The sequence below is a fragment of the Cydia fagiglandana genome, chromosome 20 (genome assembly GCF_963556715.1).
Source record: "Cydia fagiglandana chromosome 20, ilCydFagi1.1, whole genome shotgun sequence".
NCBI classification, from domain to species: Eukaryota; Metazoa; Arthropoda; class Insecta; order Lepidoptera; family Tortricidae; genus Cydia; species Cydia fagiglandana.
The window spans coordinates 7,559,774-7,584,761 of NC_085951.1; the positions used below are offsets into that span (position 1 = coordinate 7,559,774).

The 24,988-nt window shown below is 36.3% G+C and overlaps 2 protein-coding genes across 2 annotated transcripts in view; one reads left to right on the forward strand and one right to left on the reverse strand.

Annotated features, from left to right (window-relative positions):
- Positions 1-24,988, forward strand: part of LOC134674823 (uncharacterized) — a 55,020-nt gene that overhangs the window by 14,402 nt on the left and 15,630 nt on the right. The window lies entirely within an intron of this gene.
- On the reverse strand, positions 9,605-10,919 carry LOC134674789 (low molecular mass lipoprotein 4-like). Its single transcript, XM_063532921.1, has one exon. The coding sequence runs from the start codon at positions 10,897-10,899 to the stop codon at positions 9,613-9,615; it is 1,287 nt and encodes a 428-aa protein (XP_063388991.1). The 5' UTR covers positions 10,900-10,919; the 3' UTR covers positions 9,605-9,612.

A 24,988-nucleotide genomic window follows, 5' to 3' on the forward strand; every position in this document is an offset into this window, starting at 1 on the left:
ATTGTTTTAAAAATAAAAATAAATATTTTAAATTAAATAATGATTACGACAGGTTTTTTGTGACAGCACAGCTATGTTATAAATGTTATAATCAATAAAGGAATTAGATTAAATAATCTAGATTTTATTTACGAATAGGTACGCAGTATACTATACATATACATATAGGTAGAGTCTACGCGGAAAGAGAAGTCGTGGAATATATGGGGCCCAATACATTCCACGACTCTTCTCTTTCCAACATATTGCAACAATAACTCTGGTACAGTCGCCATCCGAAAGTACCCTAACTTAACACTCAACTTACAATTGAAAAACTGCCGTATTCTAACTTCAAGATATTCACAAGAGACGACACGTACTAGATCCATTCTAGATAAGTTGTAATTTAGATATCGACACCTCGTTCTCTTTTGCAGCGCAATTCGGGCAACCAATGTCACTTTTACGTTAGATATCTATTAGATGTGAATTGGATCTCTAAGTCATATCCTGTGGAAATCGTTCAAGAGTATCTCCAGAATCGCACAAATGTCAAATTTGACAGGTTAGATCTTAAACATATGAAACATATCGTTATCGTATCTTGGTGATGTCTAAAAGATATCTAATAGATGTCTATTTCAAAATCCGAATCGGGCCCAAACTCAGGTTATAAAATCACTGCTGTCTGTTACGCTGCTTGCTTGTGATTTAATGGCTTTCATTTCCATATGAGTTCAGTACAAGATAACGAGCTATCACCAAACACCCAAATTAGTCAAGTTTTACCTCACAATAACTTATTGTTTACACAGGAAAACTTTCCATTTTCTTTGATGGGATAAGTAGGTACCTCGGTTATGATATAAGTTATCTAAGTTCATTGTAACTATATTTTTGTTGTCATCTTCGTTGATGTTGTTATAGGGTTAAGGTCAAATCTATTTTACATTTTTCAATACATACGTATTTAATATATTTATGCTATTGAAAAACAATCTGTGGCTGTTGAAAACATATTTATAGTCTGTCAAGCCAATTCCGTCATTAGAAAAAAGCGGAAAATTTAAAAAATGTAGGTGGCATAATTAAAAAATGTAGGCGGCAAATTAAAAAAATTTAGGGTTATCATCCCATAGAAAATTTGAATTTCGCACTTTTTTCTACTGACAAAATTGTATGACCGGCTATATCTGAGGAATCAAATGTACCTATTATTTGTAAAGAGAAAATGGTCGTCTACGTCCTTTTATTTCCCAACAAAAATTTACGACTCAATTAAGTACCCATAATTTATGACGTGGTTGATGTTAACGGCGTTTCATCTATTATTGAGCAGAAAAATAAGCAAGTTTATGTTAATTACATTGGGACATTAAGTGCAATAATATGATTTACTGCAAGCCAATATTCACGAAACATTATTAGACCCGAGAGATCTCCCCTGCTCACTACTTATAGAGACACTTGGTTCGTGGGGCAGAGGCGCACATATGCTCCTTAAGGCGCTTGGGAAAAGGTTGAGGGAGGCAACGGGTGACCTTGCTGGCGAGGTTGCGGAAGAGTACTTCGGCGTTCCTGGGACCTCGCCGTATAGCAGCGAGGCGGCAACAGAGGGGTTTTAGTGGGTAAACCTGGGGTCTCATGTCTCATTAGCCCACAACAGGGAGTCCCACATAACCATCCCGGCCCGTCCCCGCGCCGGGGTGGTATGCGTAAAGCATTTCCCCTCTTTAAAAAAAAGGCAACGGGTGACCTCCGCGCGAGCAGCTTTCTCGCGCAGCGAATTGCTATCGCAATCCAGCGCGGGAACGCTGCCTGCGTGTTGGGCACCCTCCCGAGGGCACCAAATTTTGATAGGTATTTTCAATTTTTAGTTATAGTTATTCTAATTGTAGTTAGTTTTAGTTTTATATTCCTATTTATGTCTTTTAGTAATTTATGTAATTTAATATTTTGTCAGTGCAATAAAGTCATTTCTTATATAGGACAAATTTCATATTGAAATAGTAGGTAGTGGTTTCGCTTTCCAGAATAAGAGGTCTACTATTATTTTTCGTGTTTTACTATCAATGAGGTAAAGTCTGCTATTATTGTAATTTTTTGTTTTTGCCGCTTTTCCTAAGTACAGATGTAGTGCATAATTGGTTTTCATCTTATTTGTTCGAAAACTTTCGTATTTGTCTTTATTTCTTATACCGAGATTGATTGAAATAGAGACACGTTCGTTCATTTGCGTGAAAATGCGATGGAAAATAATTATGCACTACTTAACATCTTTAGGAGTTCGTTCCATAAACGCCTGCCAGAATTCCCCTAAGACTCACTTGTATCAAACCTATAAAAAGTTTGATATGTGTTTGTGAAACCCCCACAAAAGGCATCAGCTATATTTTCACTTAGTACACTAAAATATGTAGCCCGTAAAACTTAGATATTGGAAACATCTATTGTATACCGAGTGACTACTTAACATATGAGTTTCATTGATACTCAAGGGGCATTGGCCATATTTGTCGTAACAATTAATAGATTTCTACTTTCTTATCGCATCTTTTTTAATTTCATAACACAGGGCATATAAATTATGCAGATGGAAGGCCATTAGATTTCCAATCCAAGGTCGTTATTGGAAGCTCAAATCCGGTTGGTTTCTTACGCGTTTTGTTTGTTGAAACTATACGGAAGGAGCGACATCCTTGGTCAAAAACTTAAAGTATCAAATTCTAGAAGAATTACGTATTATTTTTAAATTTTGAATGAAACAAAGACTTTCTAACTTAAATTTGAAAGTGCCTACAATTTTATTTGTCAAATTGTTACTAGGTACTTAACGTAAAGTAAGCCGACAGGTTTTTTTCAATAAAATAGAATAAAAGATACAAAAAATGCACGTCTGGGAGCCTAATACGAAGTACTATTAGTTATTCTGTGCTAATACTTTTGTCAAGACTGTAAGTAATAGGTACTATGTGTGAATAGTGGTAGATAATAGCATAAAGTGTGATCTAGTTTAGTGATAAGGTAATAATTGGCGTTATTTATTGTAAAAACGTTGAAATGCTATGCTATATTTTATAAATTTTATTATTAGCAGTAAATCTTAATTGGAATTCCACTTATGTACCATCGTGTAATTAATTATTAATTTATTACAGTTAAATTAATCAAACGGTAGCGTATGTCGTAAAAAACATGCATTTTTATTGATACCCAGCCTAATAAAATGATTGCCTTTCTTCCACCATTATAAACCTTACCTTCAATTTGAATTTTAGAGTCAGCCACATTTGTTCGTAAAAATATCCATCTATTCAATTTTAATACAAACCCCCGCCGTAATTTAGATTTAATTCTGCCGGAACCAAAAATTGATATCTACAAAAAAGGCCCATACTACACGTCGATACAAATTTACAATCATATCCCCAGTTATATCAAATCAGAAGAAAACAACAATACATTTGAAAGAAAATTAAAACAACTTTTATTAAAAAAAGCATATTATACAATAACCGAATTTATGGAAGAAAATAAATTTTAGACATAGTACGTCCTACAATAAACCTATTGATTAATATAAAATATTCTAAATATCTATATAATGATAAGTTAGTTATACGTTTGTAAAAGCCACTAGAGTTATGTTAGAGATGTATTAAGTACCTGTAACTTAAGTGAATTATGTATGTACTTATGTTTGCTACACCCTTTTCAGGGTCCATGTGATACCATAAGAAATGTAAATACCACCTAAAATGTACCATGGAAGCAAGAAATAAATGAATACTGAATACTGAATACTAAACCACCTTAAAGCAGGTAATAACTTACTACAGTTAATACCTACCACCTCCCTATTATTAATAGGAAGGAAGGAATACTAGGCTTGAAAAACAGAACATACTCTGTTTTTAGGCCTAGTATTCCTGGTAGAGCTGTTGGAAAATCACTCAATTATCTGATATTATTATCTAGGTTAATCTTATATGAACAAAGTTAGTTTCCCTAAGTACTAAAATAAAAAAAATGTTTTTGAGATACACTGGACCTAGTATGGATCACGGATGTTAAATAATACAGGTATTATTACTCTGTTGCTCTGTTATTTAACATCCGCGATCTATATAATTTACGTTAGCATATCATAGCAGGTACAAATATGGGAGATTATGGCCGTTCCGTGTGGAGTGGAAATCAAAAGCCGCTTTCTTTGCGTCATTATGTACCTACAGTAGTACAAACTTACTACTAAAAATCTAAATTAAACCAATCAAACATCAACCATCTTGGATAGTATTGTACTCGATTTTTGACCAGTTGTTCTGATTTTAAGGGCTGATTTAGACGGCGTGCGAATTCGCATGCGATTTTACTTACATTGCGGACTGTTGGTTACGTCCAATTCAACCGACCGATCAAAACCCGCAATACGAGTTCTTTCATCGTCTAAATGAGCCCTAAACGTTTAACGGCCGTAGAGAATTTTAAGAAACTCAAAAGAACAAAGTTGAAGGTTTTAAGATTTATCAACGCGACAGTGAACACATGTTAAACATGTTCAGTTTATTTTACCGATGGATTTCAATAATATATAACCCTTGACCGATCGTCGGATTGAATTAAGTAGTTGCTACCGCAGCTTAAGTAACTAGAGGCCGCAATCGACAACATTAGTTTTTTCGCAGTTGACTAATCACTATCACTGTACTTTATAAAACAAAGTCCCCCGCCGCGTTTGTTTATGTGTATGTATGTTCGTGATAAACTCAAAAACTACTGAACGGATTTTAACGCGGTTTTCACCTGTCAATGGAGTGATTACTGAGGAAGGTTTAGGTTTTGTGTAACCCGTGCGAAGCCGGGTAGGGTCGCTAGTGCCAAATAAATGGAAATTACGGCCTACGGTATCACATTTGCCACCAAGTGTTTCGTACGTAGCTAATAAATAGGTACTACTGTTGAGTATCAAACGATTAAAGAACACTACAGTTTCTTGTAATAATAACAATTTGAAGCAGCTGTACCTAATAAAGTTTGATTGATATTTAACGTTTTTATTGCTGTTCTAGTGATTTGTATCGGCTACTTGTATTTCTATTTGGATTATACGATACCGTTTTATAGGGCCTATAAAACAGGTGTAAGGTTACGCATAGTATTTTTTGAACATTTTTCTGTTCCAGCATTTCAGAGATTATAGTTAGTTTATAGGCGTGATAATAGAAAAGCAATTTACTTTCTGGATTGCAAGTTCACGGACAGTTGAATTTTTTAAAATTTGTTATGTAAAAGTTTGGGTTCTGGTCACCACAAGGTGACAATATTTTTCTATTTTGGATCATTTCAGATATTATAGGTAGTTTATCGGCCTAATTCTAGAAAAGCTATTTACTTTCTGGATTGAAACCAGATGACAGTTGATTTTTTTTAAATTTGTTATGTAAAATTTTGGGTTCTGGTCACCTTGTGGACCTGGGTTAATTTAAATAGGAGGAATCGGGGAAAATGTAAAATAGTTAAATGGAGTGATCTTCTAGCAGATAATGTTAGTGTCGTGCTTGTACACTGTTAATTACAGCAGATAATGTTAGTGTCGTGATTACATTTAGTGCATTGAGCCGGTCACGCCCTTAGCTAGTTCCTAGTTCCATTCGCACGGAACACACCTAATGAATGCCCGTGCGTTTGCGGAAAAGACACAATGCGTATGACCATTGAGCAGGGTCATTTAGCGCGGCCCGTGGGTAGGGCTGCCATCCGTCCCCCATCCATTTCCCGGATTTGTCCTAGTTTGGAGGCCGTTCGGAGGCCGTCCGGGGGGTTTTCAAAAAGTGTCCGGGAACACTTTTATTGTGAGGAAACACCTTATTGGATGTAATTATTTACCGCCATTATTGTGTACAAAGTAGGTAAAAACCGTATAAATACACGTCCCGGGAAAAATGAGATTTACGCCAAATGTCCGGGTTGTTTTTAGTCTTTGTCCGGGTTCGGCGAATTTAGAGGCAGCCCTACCCGTGGGGGACTCGGGGAGTCATTCGCTGTCATTCTGATTACATTAAAGTAAGTTAGAAGTACTGATTGGCTGGTAGAGACTGATACACATCTAATAAAGATTAAATAAATAAGTATACGTAGGTATCGAATAAAGGAAAACTTTTAGCAAAAAACTACTCAGTGAATTCTAACTACTCTGTCGTCACTTAAATATAGCCTCCTAAGTCCTGAGGTCCTTTAAAAAGAACAAATTAAAATCGAATTTTGAACTATAATGCAATAAAAGAAGATTCCAAATTAAAAACTGCAAAATTGACTCTGGGTCTTAGGAGGACAGAATAGGTATCTGTTTAAAATGACATATGCGTTTGGTAGCATTTACCTATCACAATTTTTAATGAATTGTCAAAAGTTAAATCACCCGGCACACCTTTGGCATCTTTAAATAAGAAAAATTAAACGCGATGCTACGTAACATACCTAATAGTAAAAATGTTTTCACAGTTACATTTTAGGAATCTAAATTATCTAAAATATGCGAATCGAATTCTCATATACCATCGGTCGGTGTTTTGGTCAATTATCATTTTAACAGGTAAATTCTCGTACTTTCACCCTATCTTCTCACAAAAATTTCGTAACTAAAATAACAAGTCGAACAAATAGTTTAATTAAAGTATGAGTGACGTCATATAGTTTCCATCTCAGCGACTATTTCGACGTAATAAACCGTATAATAGTATGCAATTAATTGCTAACAACCTGTAACTAATTTAGTTAATATTATGAAAACTATATTAAAAATATTTCCGTTCGTCACATAATTAACAAGGCCGTAACTTTTCGATATTTTAGTTTTAAGTTTATACATTTTTCACACTGGTCCATAGCGAGTTGGGAATTTCACATAGTACTTACACTTTTGAATTTATTTGCGTGTTCTTGAGCAATTGTGCCCTTGTAACATGTACCCATTTATTTTTTGCTCTGCAACCGCGCAGGAGCTTTTCTGAAGATATACTAGTATACTGGGTGTGGCCTGTAATATGAGCAAAAAATTTAACTGTAGGCTGTACTCCTCATACTGATCAACATTTGTTCAGCGACTTTTAAAAATAACTTGTGGTTTGATTTTTAATACACTTTGAAGTTTATTCTAAGACGCAATGTGACAAGCAACGTCAATCACAATGATATGGCGTGGCGACGGCGTCCATTGAAGATAATATTTATTTTGTATGAAAAATAGGGAGACTAAATACTTCATAATTTTTAAAAATTGTAGAACAAAAGTGTCACCTTTTGAGGAGTAAAATCTATGCTTTAATTATTTGCTCGTGTTACAGGCCACACCCGGTATATAAATCTACTCTGTCAGTACGCCACCAGCAGCAATGGTAACAAACTCAAACAAAGTCCGTGGGTTCGTTGTACCGTGCTATATCGACGAGATTGTTCGCTTGATTGATGACTGTTTAATAACAGCGTACTACCGATGTAACATAACATTCCTTGTAACGCCGATATTTTGTGGAATGCGCAATAAACTGTGACGTCCCACGGAAAAAGGTACCTTATGGCGGTTGGCGCTTACGCTATTATTAACGCTCCTCCAAAATTATTGCGGCGCTATGCGACGGAAGTGCCGGCCGCCATAAGGTACCTTTTTCCGTGGAACGTCACAACTTATGAATACATTCTTTTCATAGCTTAATGCCGTAAACCTGTCACACTTAATATATCTAAGCGTGGAAAACGCATATAGTTTTTATGTACGAAAATTTGTTGACATTCTTTTAGAATTTTATGACACGTGTGCACGAATGTAGTTTGCTACCGCTAATATGCAATCGAAGATATGCGAACGGAGCGCACTTGACACCAGATTAAATTAGACTGCTTATATATAGTGATTAATATATGTAATAGCATAAACCTTCTGGCTACGTTCTCTCCCTCTGGTTGGTCCCTCATGTCTGAGGATCGTGGATCTGGGTGGCATCTGGAGCAGATGATCTGCCTCCACCGGTTTCTGTCCAACGCGTCTCTGACGACCGTGTAGAAAGCAAAGGATGACGAGTCTTTAACTTGATCGGTTCATCTTATTGGTGAACGAACTCGTGATCTTTTGCACTGGCTACGTTAGAAGACATAATTGAAGTGATTTGCGTGAGTAGGCATCATTTAACAATTAGTTGCCATAACCACGACGACCGTTAGTAGACATCTGGGTCGCTCGCGCAGCTACGGTTCTCAATAACACGTGCCTACTTACAGCCAGCTGACTCTACAGTCAGTATCAATAATAGGGTACCTATGCAACAAAGCGCCAAAAGTATCTGCCATCTTGGGATAATTCTTCTAATAAGTATACTAGCGACCGGCCCCGGCTTCGCACGGGTTAACAAATTATACACCTAAACCTTTCTCAAGAATCACTCTATTGATAGGTCAAAACCACATGAAAATCCGTTTAATAGTTTATGAGTTTACCACGAACATACAAATACACAAACAGAGAGTCGCGGCGGGGGACTCTGTTTTATGTGTAGTGATAGTGATATACGAGTTCTAACAAATAAAAATATAGACAACTTCAATTAATTAATACGTCTATTAAATGTGAATATCAAATCCGACGGATTGATGGTGACAACATCGTGATGCCTCCAAGCCGCCGATATCGCGAACTGTCGTTAAAATGTCTGAATAAAGAATACATTAATATTGATTGAATACTTAATTCGCCGAACGAGGAAGGTACAAATTTAGTATGTGCGAAGATTTCATGTAGCTGTCTGTAGATAGATAGATAGATAGATAATTTCTTTATTCATACCCACAACATACACGGCATTGAAAAAGTACAAGACAAGAACATGCAAAAAATAGTATAAAATAGTACCTAAATATTAAAACAAAATACTACAAATAAGAAGGTGGTACATATAATGTGGTACATTGCTCACTTTTTTAAATAGATTAAGAGAGTAAAATATATGTTACGTAGTAGTTGCATAGTCATAGTCACTAAAACTATTAAATAACAGTACAGTTGGTTTTTACTTTTAGAAGAATATATTCAAAACAATAATCGTTGTTTTTTTTTAGAGTAGGTACCTTTAATAGATATTCATCAACTGTAACTGTAGGTCAGTTACAGAGACAGTAAAATATTAAACTCTTAAAGATAATAAAAGTTAATAACTACTCAATTCACTTAATTAAATAGCTGTATTTATTTCATTAAAAATAATCAGCGAGCTCAAATCAAATACCATATCGCGCATTGCTACTGAATTGACTGATTCGTTAAAATTTAAAGAAAGCGGTGTGATTTGCCGGGCGATGTCCGCTTTATGAATTATTTAGCATTTACATCGCCATGATGTTGATTTTGCTAATAAGGATAATTATATCAACTTCCGTTTCTTTATTCACTTAAGTCACAGTCCGAAGTTTAGAAATTCCTAAAAATAGAAATAGACACTGTAAATACAGCACAAAATGATAAGTACAGCACGTCTATATTTTTAATAATTTTACAATCATAACAGATTAGGTAAATCCAATTGGTTTTGCACTTCGCACATAAATATATGTATTTAGTTTTACAACACATTTACTTTATTAAATAATACTTTCTTCCTGTTGCCATGGACCTATGAACCATTTGAAATCGTCCAAATCTTTGTCGTCTGCCCTACCATAAAGATAAGACTCTGGACTTATATCCGCTTTCCACTTATAGTTAAATTTACGGTCAACGATGTGAAATAGCAAATCATCATCAACCCTAACAGGTTCCAGCGCCCATTGGTATTGCAGATCATTGGAATCTTCTGAACCCCAAATTTTTCTGTTCCCGTTTTCTTCATTATCGTCTATCTTAAGAAATAAGTTTTCCTCTGTGCTCTTGATTTTGAAGAAAACTTTGTCGTGTTCCCAAATCGGATATAATTCCCAACGAACTGCAGTGCTGGTATTATCCTTGTCGTCGCACCACGCAAATGTATTCTTTACGGCAGTCTTGTCTGGATTAGCATTTAATTTGACTGCTTTAAAGTTCTTCTTTCCCATTATTTTAACGAAACTACCTTTAAAGATCAATTTGAAGGCTACAGGAAAGCACTTAGTAATTATTTCGTTAGAACTGTTCCAAAGCTTATAAGCAAACTCCATTGTGTTTTTAACTCCTTTCTCTAATAATTTACGTACAACGTCTGATATAGCAGATCCATTACCACTTCCATCCAAAGTTAAACTGAGATTCACTGCGCTATCGTAATTACCTGCTACAACTCTTTTTCGTAATTCTTCGCCCATTTCAGTTATATTAGTGTATGCTCTGTGGCTGTTGTCTCCGAACAGCGTCAAGCCTTGTAGTTTTTCTGGGAGTTGGTAACCATCACAATGAAAAAGCCCTTTCATTGGTAGTTCTTCATTAAGATTTTTAATGTCTGCTTGCGTATCTTTAAATCCAAATACTACGACGCTGCCAGTTTCAAAATTAACCATTCTTGCAATGTCCTTAGCGCAACTTTTGTTTATGGGAGCACCCATTAGAGTGACAAGTTTTACGCTGTTATCTTTAATATAGCTAGCAGTGTTACAGTTGGTGTAGCTGATGACAGGAATGCGATTAGGTATTTTCCTGTCTTTGTCCGGTCCATTGCTGACGAGCTGATACTGATGGTTCACGTTGTAGCAGTTAGCGAAGCCGCTGACACCCGCTTCGGACTCGATTTTGCCTTCGCCCCAATAATCCACATGGTCGATCAGATTGGTTGAAGATAGCGGCAGTCTGACTAGGTTGTATTCACCGATGTAGGGCACCTCTGAGTACACGTATATGTGGTTAATGTTAGTGTTGTAGTTTGGTCGTCTCGCCAATTTCCAAACTGTTATTGAATGCATCTTTTCTTGTTATTTGTAAGAGTATATTGTAAGAAGAGAGGTATGTTGCCTTTATAAAATTATCTTACTACAACTACAAGACGTCATAGCTTAATGACAATCAGCATTGAAATAATGTAAAATGCTGATAAATAATTTGTTGTTTATATTTAGTTGTAAAACATACTGATTATTTATGTAATCACATTTCCTGCCCTTATCATTTCGGGAATACCACATCAACCTCAAATTATCGAAATGACCACCACAAACAAGTGACCAAAATGATGTCGCAACATTTTAATCACCTTTTCCTCTATTTATCTGCATTATGTATGTGGACAATTAAGTGCCACCAATAAAAAGCTTTGATTTCTACCTAATGCCACGAGGTTAAGAATCGGCTAAGAAGCCACTGATTATTAACACATTTGTTGGTTTTTCATAAAATGTGAAAGTTGCATTGGGCATTGACCAAGTGAATGAGATTGAGATATAAACGAGCGGTATTGCCGATTAAGAACCGTTGCCAAGTTCATTATCACTGCTCCTCAAACATTATAACAATATTAAGTTCATATGGAAATGCTTTAATAACATAATGACACCCTTTTGCATATTATTCGCATTTGATAAAAAAATATATCCTACCTACCCTTGGGGTTGTCTCGTTCATGTGATATTGTCTCATTCCTAAATGAGCCGAAAATATACAGATTCATAAATGTAGGTAATATTCATTATATATAAATGTATATCATTATTACTACATATTATATTAATTTTTATGTATTTATATACATATAATATAGCGATTCTTTTTTCAAGTAACTAATCGGCAGGTAGGTACTAAATCTTGTAGACACCGAAGAAAGAAATATTACAAACAAAGTGTAAAGATTTTTCTAAGATCAAGAACGCCATAGTAAATTTAATGTATGGCGAACTTTATCTTAGAAATCGGCTATAGGTATCTATCTGTGTTTTATGAATGAATTAAGTTAATATAGTGTCAATTTCTTCTTGAACTAATTATGCAAGATACAAGCTTCCTTAATGGAGTATACTTGTAACTACCGCCATTAGATCTCTAACATCCACTAATTTGTCAAGGTGTCTCCACTATCTGCTACGATTTCCTGTGGCGTACCGTCTACCAATATCTACCAAGTCTCAAAATACATCGTCACATGTCACTTTCACTTAAAATTATAATATCGGTGAAATATTGATTATAACATACTTTTACTCATCCACTTAGAATTCGAAAATCAATAGATTACCTCCCAAGCTCGTATCTAACTGACTTTCCATTTGCAAAACAACCTTATATCCTTTAACTTAAAGTGCAAATTTCAAAGCAACGTTGACGGGTGCTATATGTTTTAAAATGGTAAAAATGTGTCTAAATGCAAATCGGTGACGCTGAGCCGGTTCTAATACGAAATCGGACATAATAGTTCGCTATTCGTCTCAGGTGTTTTGTAATTTAAGTAATCGTAGAGAAAGATGTTATACGGAGAAAACTGGATACAGAAATGTTTAACGTGTATTGACTTCATCCTTAAACAATTTCCAATACTTTATGCGTTTCTATTGTCTCTATTTATGAATACCGGAGTGTTTTGTTTTATTCTTGAATACCTGAACTATTATAACATAGATGAAACATTATTTTTTAAATTGAACCACACAATATATCGAGGTATATTGGTTCTATGTTAGGTTTAATAAGTATAATACATATACTTGTAACATAATTTTGCGACTAACTTGTTAATATGTTGCCCTTCTAAACATACCTACTATAATAATTAAGACAAAAAGTAGTCATAAAATACGGGCTGAGCCGTATGTATTATACATATACCTACTCTCTCTCTTCGTTTTTGCTGAGATAACTCAATTTACGAATTTCTAAAGAAGATTTGAAAGTGACATTCATGATTATATTTTGCTCATAAAATTCACGCAAAATCGTTAAATCTTAATCATGGCTGCATGTCATTATTATGTCAACGATCTAAACACTCAAGTATAAGAACAGGCGGTGATGAATTTGATAGCATTCATGACACGTTACATCGCATGCTACACATACACAAAGTAAATAAAAACCGGTCACGAGCGAGTCGGACTCGCGTTGTAAGGGTTCCGTACATCACCTAATTTTTAACAATGTAAGTCCGACTCACGCTGCACATTTCTAATAGGTTAAAAAAAAAGAGCCAGTAGTTACGGATATAAAGGGGGACAGACGCACGAGTGATCCTGTAAGGGTTGCGTTGTTTCCTTTTGAGGTACAGAACCCTAAAAACGTCGTCTGTGTACTACACTGCCCGTAATCTAACTTTATATTACATATTATACACGCATCAATCTTTCTTGCATAATGCCATTGTGAATCTAACGAGACGTCTATAGATCAAAAGTAATTGCTACTATATTTAAATGGATTGGTTATTTTGTAGGTTTCATAAGTTTAGTTCGCATTATACAACAATTATCAGATAGTAAGAATTAGAACGAGATTGTTAAGAAGATTCGCACGTTATTTTTGTTACATTGTGCCTACAATGTACCTATTACAACTATATTATTGTTTAACGATGATTGATCGATATAATCGCAAGTTACGTCTTTAGTCTCTCGGCTGTGTAAGGTTCCTGACCGATTTTTGATTCATGTTTTGGCATTTTTTTCGAGTACGTTTTTTTATGCTTTATCCTACAGTACAAACGAGGTTTAAAAAACCCATAATTTTGACCACCACGCACGAATCATATGAAAGGTGAAAGAACCGGTAGAAAATCAAGGTACTTAAGTAAGAAATTCTAATGTTACATAGCCACAGCCAGGGATGACAGAGGTTTCACAGTAGAGCTTGCAATTTTCAAACAGTCGTTCCATCTTATTTGAGCCCATGGAAAAAAAAAGCCAAGTTAACTCCGACTTAGAACACACTTCTGGAGAAAAGGTACCCCCCCTGCATAGAAGTTCGTATGCAATGGTGCCAAGCTAACAATATTGCTGACTGTACACTCCGTAATCTCAAATATCTAAGTAGGCTTGGTAAAATATACATTAGCTCTAAGTAGAATGTTGAAGATGCCAATAATAAAATATCTTTTACTAGATAGGTGCTCTTATTTTACACACTTTCTACGTAATAAAAATTTACATTTAACCATAGGCATCCGTTACAGTTTTATTATTACAGATTATAAATCGACACACGAGAGTGTAATGTGCGCACAGTAATGGTATTAAAGTTAAAACCCGTTCGACTGCAGTGGCCAACATTCATGGCAGATTGAGGCGAATTCACTACAGCCGGGTCTGAGCCATTTTATGGTAACGGGCCCCCGTTCGGGGTAACTGTCGTCTCATTGGACGTTTAACTGCATCTTGATGGATAAATAACTCAAATGTACTTACCAGAATTTGTAATAATGTATGACGAGCCTGGCCGAGGACCGCGAAAACTGGCGCATATTCCACCGACAAGAGCCATGCTCTTAAAAAGTTATGTGTAAGTACCTAAGTAATGCGAAATTAGTGGGTCCTGTCTGACTGTCAGGGTCAGGGTTCATTCTTAACTTATGACGTCATGTCGGTCTGTGTCATTATTCAAACAATTTCATAGGGTTCTTTTAATGAACGAATAAATGCATGTTATTCAAATTTAAAGATATTGTGATTTTCAGTACCTACCTGAATATAAAAATATACAACCTTGGTGTTGTAATAATTAAAATAGCTATCAGAATCGCTGCAGACTGTTCTTGGTCTAACTCTATAATCAATTACTAAACCAGCTAAAACAAACAAAGTTGACAGCCCGTCCTTTTCCATGTCAGCTGTCCAATTACTCACATTGTCACATAAAGAACATTAACGTTTCACTCCAGCACTCGGCTTGCTGGACGAGTGGACAAGCCACCTCGAACTATACCTATATGTCGTCGTGCAGTGAAAGCCTGTTTTAGCGGCCCTGGTTTACTTGTGATACCTAATTCTTTTGGCGAGATTTCTGAGATACAGTGCGGTGGACTCAATGGTATACGGGTGGTTCTTGAATTTAAGTAAGTTCAGATGAGGGTTTCTTCTAAAGGCCCCAGTACACAATGGGCCATCGCCGGCCACTCCAAGGGACGCATTTATGCGTTAGAGGAAGCAAGTGATATTGCTATCTCATTCTACCGCAAGGCTGCGTCCCTTGGAGTGGCCGGCGATGGTCCATTGTGTACTGGGGCCTTAAGAATGACACTAGCTATGCCTAATTTCAAAAGATAATATTTAGAACTAAAACAGGCCATGATAACGTTAATCGATTTGAAAATAATAAAGGAAGAGGTTTCTAATTCGGTTGAATATAGCTAGTAATAATAACTATACATAAATATTGGATGCATTGATGCGTCTGAACAGACAAAAAACACAAAGGTTATTTAACTGGCAAACCAGAATATACTTACAATAATTCGTCTAATAAAAAGTGTAGAAGATTGCAACTCTGCGTTGCCGACTATTTATATGTATACAAATGTTGACAGGATTTTTTTCTAACGTAACGTATCCCCTTCCTACTCTTCAGAATTTATAATCTACATCTACAAAATTAAGGTGAGATAATTAAGGGAAGTGGGGTAAATAGTAACAGTATCCTTGCATCAGGATAGTACGAGTAAAATAGCGGTGCGTCCGTTACCGCGTGAGATTGAATTCTGCGCTTATCAGATTGAGATGATTTGGTAACGGGGCGACCATGGACCTATCTCAGTAATATTTCAGTAGTAGACATCAGTCACGGAACGTGACGTGATTGATGTTGTAAAGTTTTAGAACTTTTGTGTCTGTAATAAGAAGTAATAAGATTCCAGATTGAATCGATGCCTTGTAACATCATCTTTAATCGAAGCTTAAGTTTCTACTGCTGGGCACAGAGTGACAACAAGACTCAGTATTCTCGCAGCCTGCGCCTTTAATATATAACTTTAGAAAATTGGTTAACGCAAGATTAAATATGCATTTTGTTAAAAAAATTGTCAAAAAAGTATATGAATCGTATTGTTGAAATGTACCTTTAAAGACCGCAGCCTTTATTTACAATCTCTTCCATAACATCACATGATTGCGTTAGTTTAATGACCACGTACATTCATACCATCCTCGTCAATTAACAGACCATTCGTGAACCTTATGTCAACGTAATAAGGACTACCAATGGTTCTTTGTATTACTGTTTGTACATGCGTTCGTTCATCGAACTCCGAAATGAGCAAACAGACTGGACACCTGTCACGAACATAGTAAAACAAAGGAGTCCGTTGGGCCGTTAGTCAATTTACCTAGCAATGATCGATGGTAATAGGTAGTAAATCTGCCTTTGGATTTTCTGAAATATGAACTTTATTTTTGGTACAAATAAGTTCGTTATTCACTGATATGATTTTGAAAGATAGGAGCTTGAAACATGAGCTGGTTTATTGGTTTTGTGATGTGACTCGTTGTAAGAGGAACTTCTGCATTTTTGCTGCGCATATATGGTAGGAGAAAGGTTATCCGTAGGTCGCGGATTCAAACCCAGGCTCGTACTAATGAGTTTTTGATATTTAGCAGTTGCTTTTCGGTGAAGGAAATCATCGTGAGGAAATTGGACTAATCCCAATAATGCCTAGTTTCCGCTCTGGATTGGAAGGCCAGATGGCAGTCGCTTTCGTAAAAACTAGTCCCTACATCTATTCTTGGGATTAGTCGTCAAGCAGTGTCCAGGCTCCCATGATCTCCCGTGGAAAAATGCCGGGATAACGCGAGGAAGAAGGAAGAAGGATATGGAGAAAGGTTTCATGTGAACTGGTATGCTTAGAATATGCTCCTGTTTTTTATCCTTTCGTACCTATGATGTGTGGGGCGGCCTATACTCAGATGCTGGACTAATGCCAAGGTGACAGAAAGAAAACGGGGGGGAATTAGCTGTAAAAGTGTAAGTGTAAGTACAAGAACCGAAAATGAACTTAAATCAGCCCAAAAACATTAAACTACTTTGGCTGACTCACTGCCACATTTACACCTCGAAATGTGACAGTTTTCTAACGCTTTCGCTACCAGACGGACAGAGTCTTGCAAGAAAATTGAAAAGTGAATATGGTCGCCATAACGTTACATTACTGATGTTGTGTTGTGTATTTACAAAGTATTCTATTAATTACTATAAAATGGCTTTAGTTAGTTTGTCAATATTATTTGAACTTAGGGTTGATCTTTATAGAGTAGCGACAGCGAGGGGTGTATATGTGTGGTAATTTACCTGCAATTCAATTTGTGGAGATAATTTAACTATAGTTCAGATTATTTTGTTTGCGTCAAGATTAATATTATCTTAAGATATTATACGGGTGTGGCCTGTAATGCGAGCAAAAAATTAAACTGTAGGCTGTATTCCTCATACTGACCAACATTTGTTCAGCAACTTTTAAAAATAACTTGTGGTTTGATTTTTAATACACTTTAAAGTTTATTCTAAGACGCAATGTATTGCAAATTTTGTTATGTTTAAGGCGTGACAAGCAACGTCAATCACAATGATATGGCGTGGCGATGGCGTCCATTGAAGATTATTTTGTATGAGAAACAGGGACTCTAAATACTTAATAATTTTTAAAACTTGTTGAACAAAGGTTTATTCATTCAAGGAGTACAATCTATGTTTTAATTATTTGCTCGTGTTACAAGCCCCACCCAGTACTATATTTGATCATAAAATTTGTGTACCTAGCAGTGGCGGCGTGCCTAGGTTGTTCGTAAGCAAGCGGTAGCTGAGTTACCCTTCCTTTTCTTCATAAGTTTAAAGAAAATGGCCCAAAAGCCTGAACATCAGACAAGCCGATGGGAGTAGAGTTCTATGGGCGCTCCGCCACTGGTACCTAGCTAATCCAACGTGACGGGACAAATAGTACCGACTGGTAGCATCTTTACATTTTTCATCAAAACATATAACGCAATGGTTAGGTTAAACTTGAATGAAAGTACCAGTGAATTCAGAGAATGAGATACAATTCTTTATATTATTTGTAGGTACGCAAGATATTTACAAACCTCAGCTTAATAATACCTGAAGTGTTCTTAAATTGTACGCATATTAGGACTATGTGCAAATTTCAATACAAAAAGCAGGCCAAGCGTAACTAACCCAGAAAACCTTAGATATGATTTTGTCTATGAAGACTATGAAGGCAATTTAATTTACCAAAATAACGTATGAAGTAATAAATGAGCAATTCGTCCGGTATGGAGTTTAGCAATGCGTTGATTACAGTTCTAATTATGTAGTTATTCATGTTAATCGTATAGATGTATACACTAATGATAGTAAAATGCAATAATCTGCGCTTATTATTTATCCCGTATACATATACATACTTAAGTATACCTATATAGGCAGGGAAACTTGCTGATATGAAGCTGCGAGCAAAGAATGGTAGGTAGTCAAAGGACATGTCAAAATTGTTTACCTTTTTTCTAAAGCCAAAAAACACTGTTTGTTTGCACTTTGCAGGTCGCCACCATATAGTTTTAGTTTTAGCTTTAGTCTTTTACCAGGCCTCACTGAAAATCAGCGTCACGTTGTGTATCCTAGGATACACAACGTGACAAGAAGCTGAGTGAGGACCTTTTGGCACAAATATTTATGTAATTGAATTTTAGTTTTGTGTTATTTTATTTTATGTTATTAGTTATTATTTGTGCTAATAAACATTTCTTATTATTTTTCTTTATTTATTTTTCTTCTTAAGCTAGGTTAATTATAATATGAATATAAAAGTAAAATATAAAAACACTTACAAAACAATAAAAAAAAATTATAAACACATTATAAAAAACCTAACCTAGGGTGCCGCCGGCAGCGGGGCAGGGCCCAAGCTGCCGGTGGTCAGGGCCGCAGAGTGAGGAATCGACGTACTATACGCGCCGTGTCCAAAATTACCGCCTTCTGCATCTGACCCTTGATCCAACCACCTAGCGAGAGTCTCTCTAGGTGTTGGTCGAGACTCTTCGCTATGAGACCGTTCGCTGACACGACTATAGGAACAATGATCGTCGAGTCAACATCCCACATGGCGGTTATCTCGTGAGCTAAGCTTATTTTTCTTATTCTTATTCAAATTGTTTTGGATATTGTTTTGCTTTACCATTGTTTTAACCCAGCTAAGTCTCCCCTACGCACTTAAATCTATTCAGTATGCTAACATTACTTAGCAAAATTTACTGGTCTCACGTGAGAGTATGTGATAAACAAAACATTTTCCAGCACTTTCATTCAACATTACATGTCCGTTTCCTAAGAAGGTATTACGTGTCTTAGATTTCCAATATTTCCATGAGACTATAATGCCTTTTTCTTCTAAGACGGTAAAATAGCCACAAACTTCAAGTGGCCGTAACATAGACACAATAGGTTTAGTTCGAGGTAAAACGGGTTTCTAGATTTGAAGCGTCTGAATAGGTTATTGTGTGAAGTGCGTAAATTTTTAGTGGCGCCATTTTGTGAAATGTTGCAGTAACGACTTCTTTATTATACTACTTTAGTGTTTAAGGAAGAAAGTGTGGATTTCTAGTTATTTTCACATGGCGTTGCTAGGGAGTTCTAATCAGCTTCACGTGACAATAATGGTTTTTTTTTTCATGTATAAAATAATCAGGTAGCTACTTAGTTTTTAAAATATTAGATATTTGCAAGATCAAGTTATGTAGAATAGTGTAATTAAAAATTGAAAATTATTTGTCAAGCTGTAGAGTTTTATACAGTGTGTGTCTGACCATGGGGTTTTAAATCCAGGGCTCGATTCTACTCGCTAAACTGAGCTACTTTTACTATGGCACCAACCCCGAAATCCCGATTCTTTTTTAATTTTTTCGTACAGTTTTGCTGATCCGTTGTCGACGTTTTCTATGGAAAAGCCAAAAAAATTTCCCCGATTTTAGGGTTGGTCCCATAGTAAAAGTAGCTCAGTTTAGCGAGTAAAATCAAGCCCTGGATTTAAAGCCCTATGGTCAGACACACCATGTAGTATGTTATTGACAATCCTGTTTGAAGTAGATACAATTCATAAAAATTCAGTCAATGCTTCAATGACCAAATGTGTTGGCTTAGCATGGCAGATTTGTCCCCTAGTGTATCCTTGGCTTAATACATTTATTGTGTTTTGTAATTTATCAAATGCTGATATTTACGACCATAATGAATATATAATTGCTTGTGGCTGGCACTAGATTGCTTTTTTTTATACTTATACTTGTTTAATAATGAAACCTTGACATATTTTAATAAGCTTGGCGACATAAAACTAATAAGATTAAACTAATCTATTGACCTTTATAATACTGGGTGCTTTAACTTCATTTATAATTATAATTTTAGATGTTCTCGGATGTATTTTATTAGCAAAAAAAATGTACCAATATAAGGCATTTGTTGTAACTTCTAACGTTCAAGATACATGTAAAGGGTGGTATTCCATCTGTCCAATATCTTGGTCCAATGTCATTGCGTCTCACTCTCTCATTAAGAAAATTGTGAGACAAAATACACATTAAACAAAGAAATTGGACAGGTGGAATACCACCCGTTGCAAAGGTTATGATTTTCACTATTCCATATTGCAAATATTTTAAATCTGTAGTCAAACTTAGTATCGTAAGTACGTATAGTCTGTTAGAAATATTGACATTATCATGAATTTTTTAAGGAATTAGTTTAGCCAATGTGACCTCGACCGATTGCGTTAAAGCTAAATATGAAGCTTCAACGCAAGCTTAGCTCATTAGTGTACGTGACTGCACATTTCGATCGCGAAAATTGCATTTCGATTGGTCAATATTAATACATTTACTTCAAATTGTTGTTCTGATATGATTTGTATTCTAATATCATTTGTAATTAAGAGCCCATCAACGTGCACGCACACAGCGCCACTGCTATTTAATCGTATCTGTTTGTGTGTATGTATGTTCGCGATAAACTCAAAGCTACTGAACAGATTTTCATGCGGTTTTCACTATTCAATAGAAGTGATTCTTGAGGAAGGTTTAGGTGTATAATTTGTTAAGGTTTTGTGTAACCCGTGCGAAGCCGGGGCGGGTCGCTAGTACACACGATCGATTATTTGTAAATCGTTGTTTATAATAATATCGATTATTGGATAGGAACATTTGCCAGGAACTTTTTGAAAAAATCCGTCTTGCCGTGTTTTCTAAAACTGGGCAATTACCTAATAACAGTATAATACTCGTAATAAAGGAGTAATGCCTAAAATTATTGTACCCTACGACAACAGATAGAGAGCTGCATTTAAAGAAAAATCTTTAAATGCAGTTTTGTTTCTTTTTAAAAATAAATGAATGTCTCCTATGTAAAATGAGCCAGCTTAAGGATTTAAGGTAGTTACTAGTTTCCCTCCAGGGCCCGACTAATCTTTCCACACTGTACATGCATTAGGTGTTTAAAGTATAATGCTATGTGACGAGATATAAATTTTTTTGTTAATACATGGGACAAATACTGATAGCGTGTTGCTTGAAAGTTATCTCATATACCTATCAACGAGATTGGTTTATTTGGCACAGCGACGTTCTAAATACCTGTCATACAGAATTGGCATTTATAGTGGATTGCAAATATAGCTCTAAGCAGTAGCCGTACATGTGTAGTATTATAATAGTAGGTACTATACATGCATATATAAACGCTAGCACTTATATTCTTCTTCATGGCCCTAGAGTATATTTCAAAGGGCCGAAGGTATCTTTTTACCTACTTGCCTACTTAGTTACCGCATTTTCGGGATGAGGAAACTCCACATAATAGATAACTGTATGAATTTTTTGGTTTTCCTCCTTTCTTCGGTACAACAACAAAACTAAAACGTCTCTACACCTTTGTAATACGTTTTAAATTCCAATGTAGATTTTAAAGATATGACACGCTTTTGATTCTCAAGATAACGAAGTTATCATTTACGGGCTAAATGGCTACTAAAAGTCGTTAATCTACTAAATTGACTTTCATGAAGAGATAAGCTTGGGTCACTATTGGGCCTGATGTAATTTCTGACGCAACAAGACAGACGGTGATACAGATCACGAACGACAGGTTATTTACATGTAGATTGCTTTAAATTTCTAATTTTCACTCGAATTATTGTAATTTGCGTTCATTGTTTAGGCTCGGTGTAATGGATGCCTCACGTTTGACGTTAGACCGGGCCGGGGCTTCCGGCGCTTACTTTTCTATGACAGACTTCCGTATTCGAACTTCAAGATATTCACAAGAGACGATACGTACTAGATACGTTATAGTTTAGATATCAACTAGTTCTCTTTTGCAGCGCAATTCGGGCAACCAATGTCACTTTTACGTTAGATAGAGTAAGATATCTATTAGATGTGAATTGGATCTCTAAGTCATATCCTGTGGAAATCGTTCAAGAGTATCTCCAGAATGGCGCAAATGTCAAATTTGACAGGTTAGATCTTAAAAATATCGTTATCGTATCTTGGTGATGTCTAATAGATGTCTATTTTAAAATCCGAATCGGGCCCAGATGACCGGTGATCACAATGTTTTCCATAGAAAACGAAGCGCCGGAAGTTCCGGCCCGGGCCCGGCCCGGTCTGGTGTGAGTCATCTTTAATGCATTCGTGAGTAATGAATTTGGGCCACGCTGTGTATAAATTCTATATACTTAAACAGGGTCCATTGTCATTGCATTGTACTGTAAATGACTATTCGATAACTGCACACTCAGGAACTGTATTTGTTTTCCTACTGATTCCGGACACATTCGTCATGAACTATGTTCAAAAATAAATAATTATGTATTTTAGTAGTAGCAGACACAAGTGTATTTATTTCATGAAAGCAAATGAATTTCATGCCCATCGTGATTTTTTGGTGAAATTACTGTCATGCAACTAATTTCGTAGGTAGGGTAAATACGACGTGAAAAACTAGTGTCGCGAAAGTGCCTGTATTGTGCGGACATGTACCTAGCGATGCTGATGGGGCATGGTCACTGCGATACTATGAATTTCACGACACTAATTATTTCACGAAATTACTTTCGCATACATCGAAACTACTTCCGTGGAACTGATAACAACATGCATGACACTAATTTCGTAATGTAAATCCCGCTTTAAGCCAAGTATCGAAGCAGAAATCACAAAACCTGCGAATTAATCTAATCACTTTAGTGATTTCCTTGTTAATTATTAACATCAATGTAAGCTGATTAAGATAAGGGTACTTTCTCTTTCTGTTATGCGTTTATTTGCATAGTAAAAGAGACGTTTATCTGTGATTTACACGGGGCAGACCACTTGAGTAAATGAGCCATTAGTAAGGCGTTTTAAACAAGTAGTAAGTATGTAAAGTTATAGGATAAGTCCGCGTCTCCGCCTGCCTCTATTTGATGCCTATGAGCTAAGATAGAGCTTTAGTTTAGTTTGCCATAGTCATTTGCTAATAAAATAAACTACAACCGTAAGTTATTTGATAGTAAATAAATTATCTAATTTCTACTGCATAATTTCTTTCACGCCCCGTGATATATGTCCACCTTAAAACTTGTAAGAGCGGTATAATTTCGAGTCTCTAAATCCATTAGGCGGCGTTTGTGCGGATATTAGGCGCGATTAATCAATCGACTAATTATTATGCAAATTTATAATCGCTGTTGCGTGATATATTTGCATGATTACTTGTTGATGAAATAACGGAGGATATCATGCCTACTTTATGAATGTAAAGTACGTTGTTATGTTTCAAAACGTGAGTACCCACCGTACGTACCGTACCGTAGTGTGTATAATTTTTTTTTTTTGAACTGAGCTTGTTCACTTACCTGACTAACAATGGCATCACGGCCTTTCCTGCTCCTCGGGCGCCGGCCGCCTGTCTAGCCACGCTGCCCTCAACGACATCCTCAGAAGGGCTCTTGTCAGTGCCGGCGTTCCCGCAGCTCTGGAGCCCCGGATCGCGCGGGACGATGGCAAGCGCCCGGACGGGATGTCGTTAATCCCATGGAGCATGGGCCGCGCGCTGGTGTGGGACGCTACCTGCGCCGACACGTTGGCAGCGTCCTACATCCAAGCAACGAGCAGAAATGCCGGGGCAGCGGCGGACGCCCGAGAGTGAGCGAAGGCCCATAAATACAGCTGTCTCGGCGCCAACTACGAGTTCGTAGCTTTTGGCGTCGAGACACTTGGACCGTGGGGTAGAGGAGCGCGTGGGCTCCTTAAGGAGCTTGGTAAGCGGTTAAGGGAGGCAACAGGGGACTCTCGCGCGGGCAGCTTTCTCGCGCAAAGGATTGCTATCGCTATACAGCGCGGGAATGCTGCCTGCGCGATGGGCACCTTGCCGAGGGGCCTAGGCTTAGAAGGTAGGTTTTGGGATTTTTATTTTTTTGTTAGCTTTAGTTTTAGTTAATTTATTTTTTAGGAACTTGTATTAAGTTTGTTATATAATTATGACAATGGCATTGTTTTATTACAATCCTATGATCTGCTTTTGTTCTCGTAGGCGCCAACCAGTTTACTTACAAAATAAGTTAGAAGTACATTGCATGTATATTGAATTTTAAACCTTAATCCTTGTTGAATGGGGTTAAAATGGTCTAAAAAGATAATATCATATACAATCTTTTGTAAACAGAGTAGTCTGGTGCAAAATGCAAAAAAAGTTATGTTAGCCATTATTTAGTTAGTGTATTCTTGTAGTCTATTGTTTAAAGAAATAGAGTCGTTAATATATACTAACATTTCAAGGCGGTTATAATCTGCTTTTACTACAAGGTCCTAATTTGTGGTTTACCACTCAATGGAATTGTATTCTTGAGACTCTTTGAGTAAACTAGCTCAGTTCAAAAGATTTACACTATACCTACGTACAGTCATGTCTGAAAATATCGATACGGACTACGGACAAAGTGACAAAATTATGTATACACGACCTTATTGCCCATATAATTAAGGTAGTATACACTACCTTACATATTTGGCTCTTTGTCCTTATCGATAACTTCAGAAGTGACATGGACGTCACTGTACC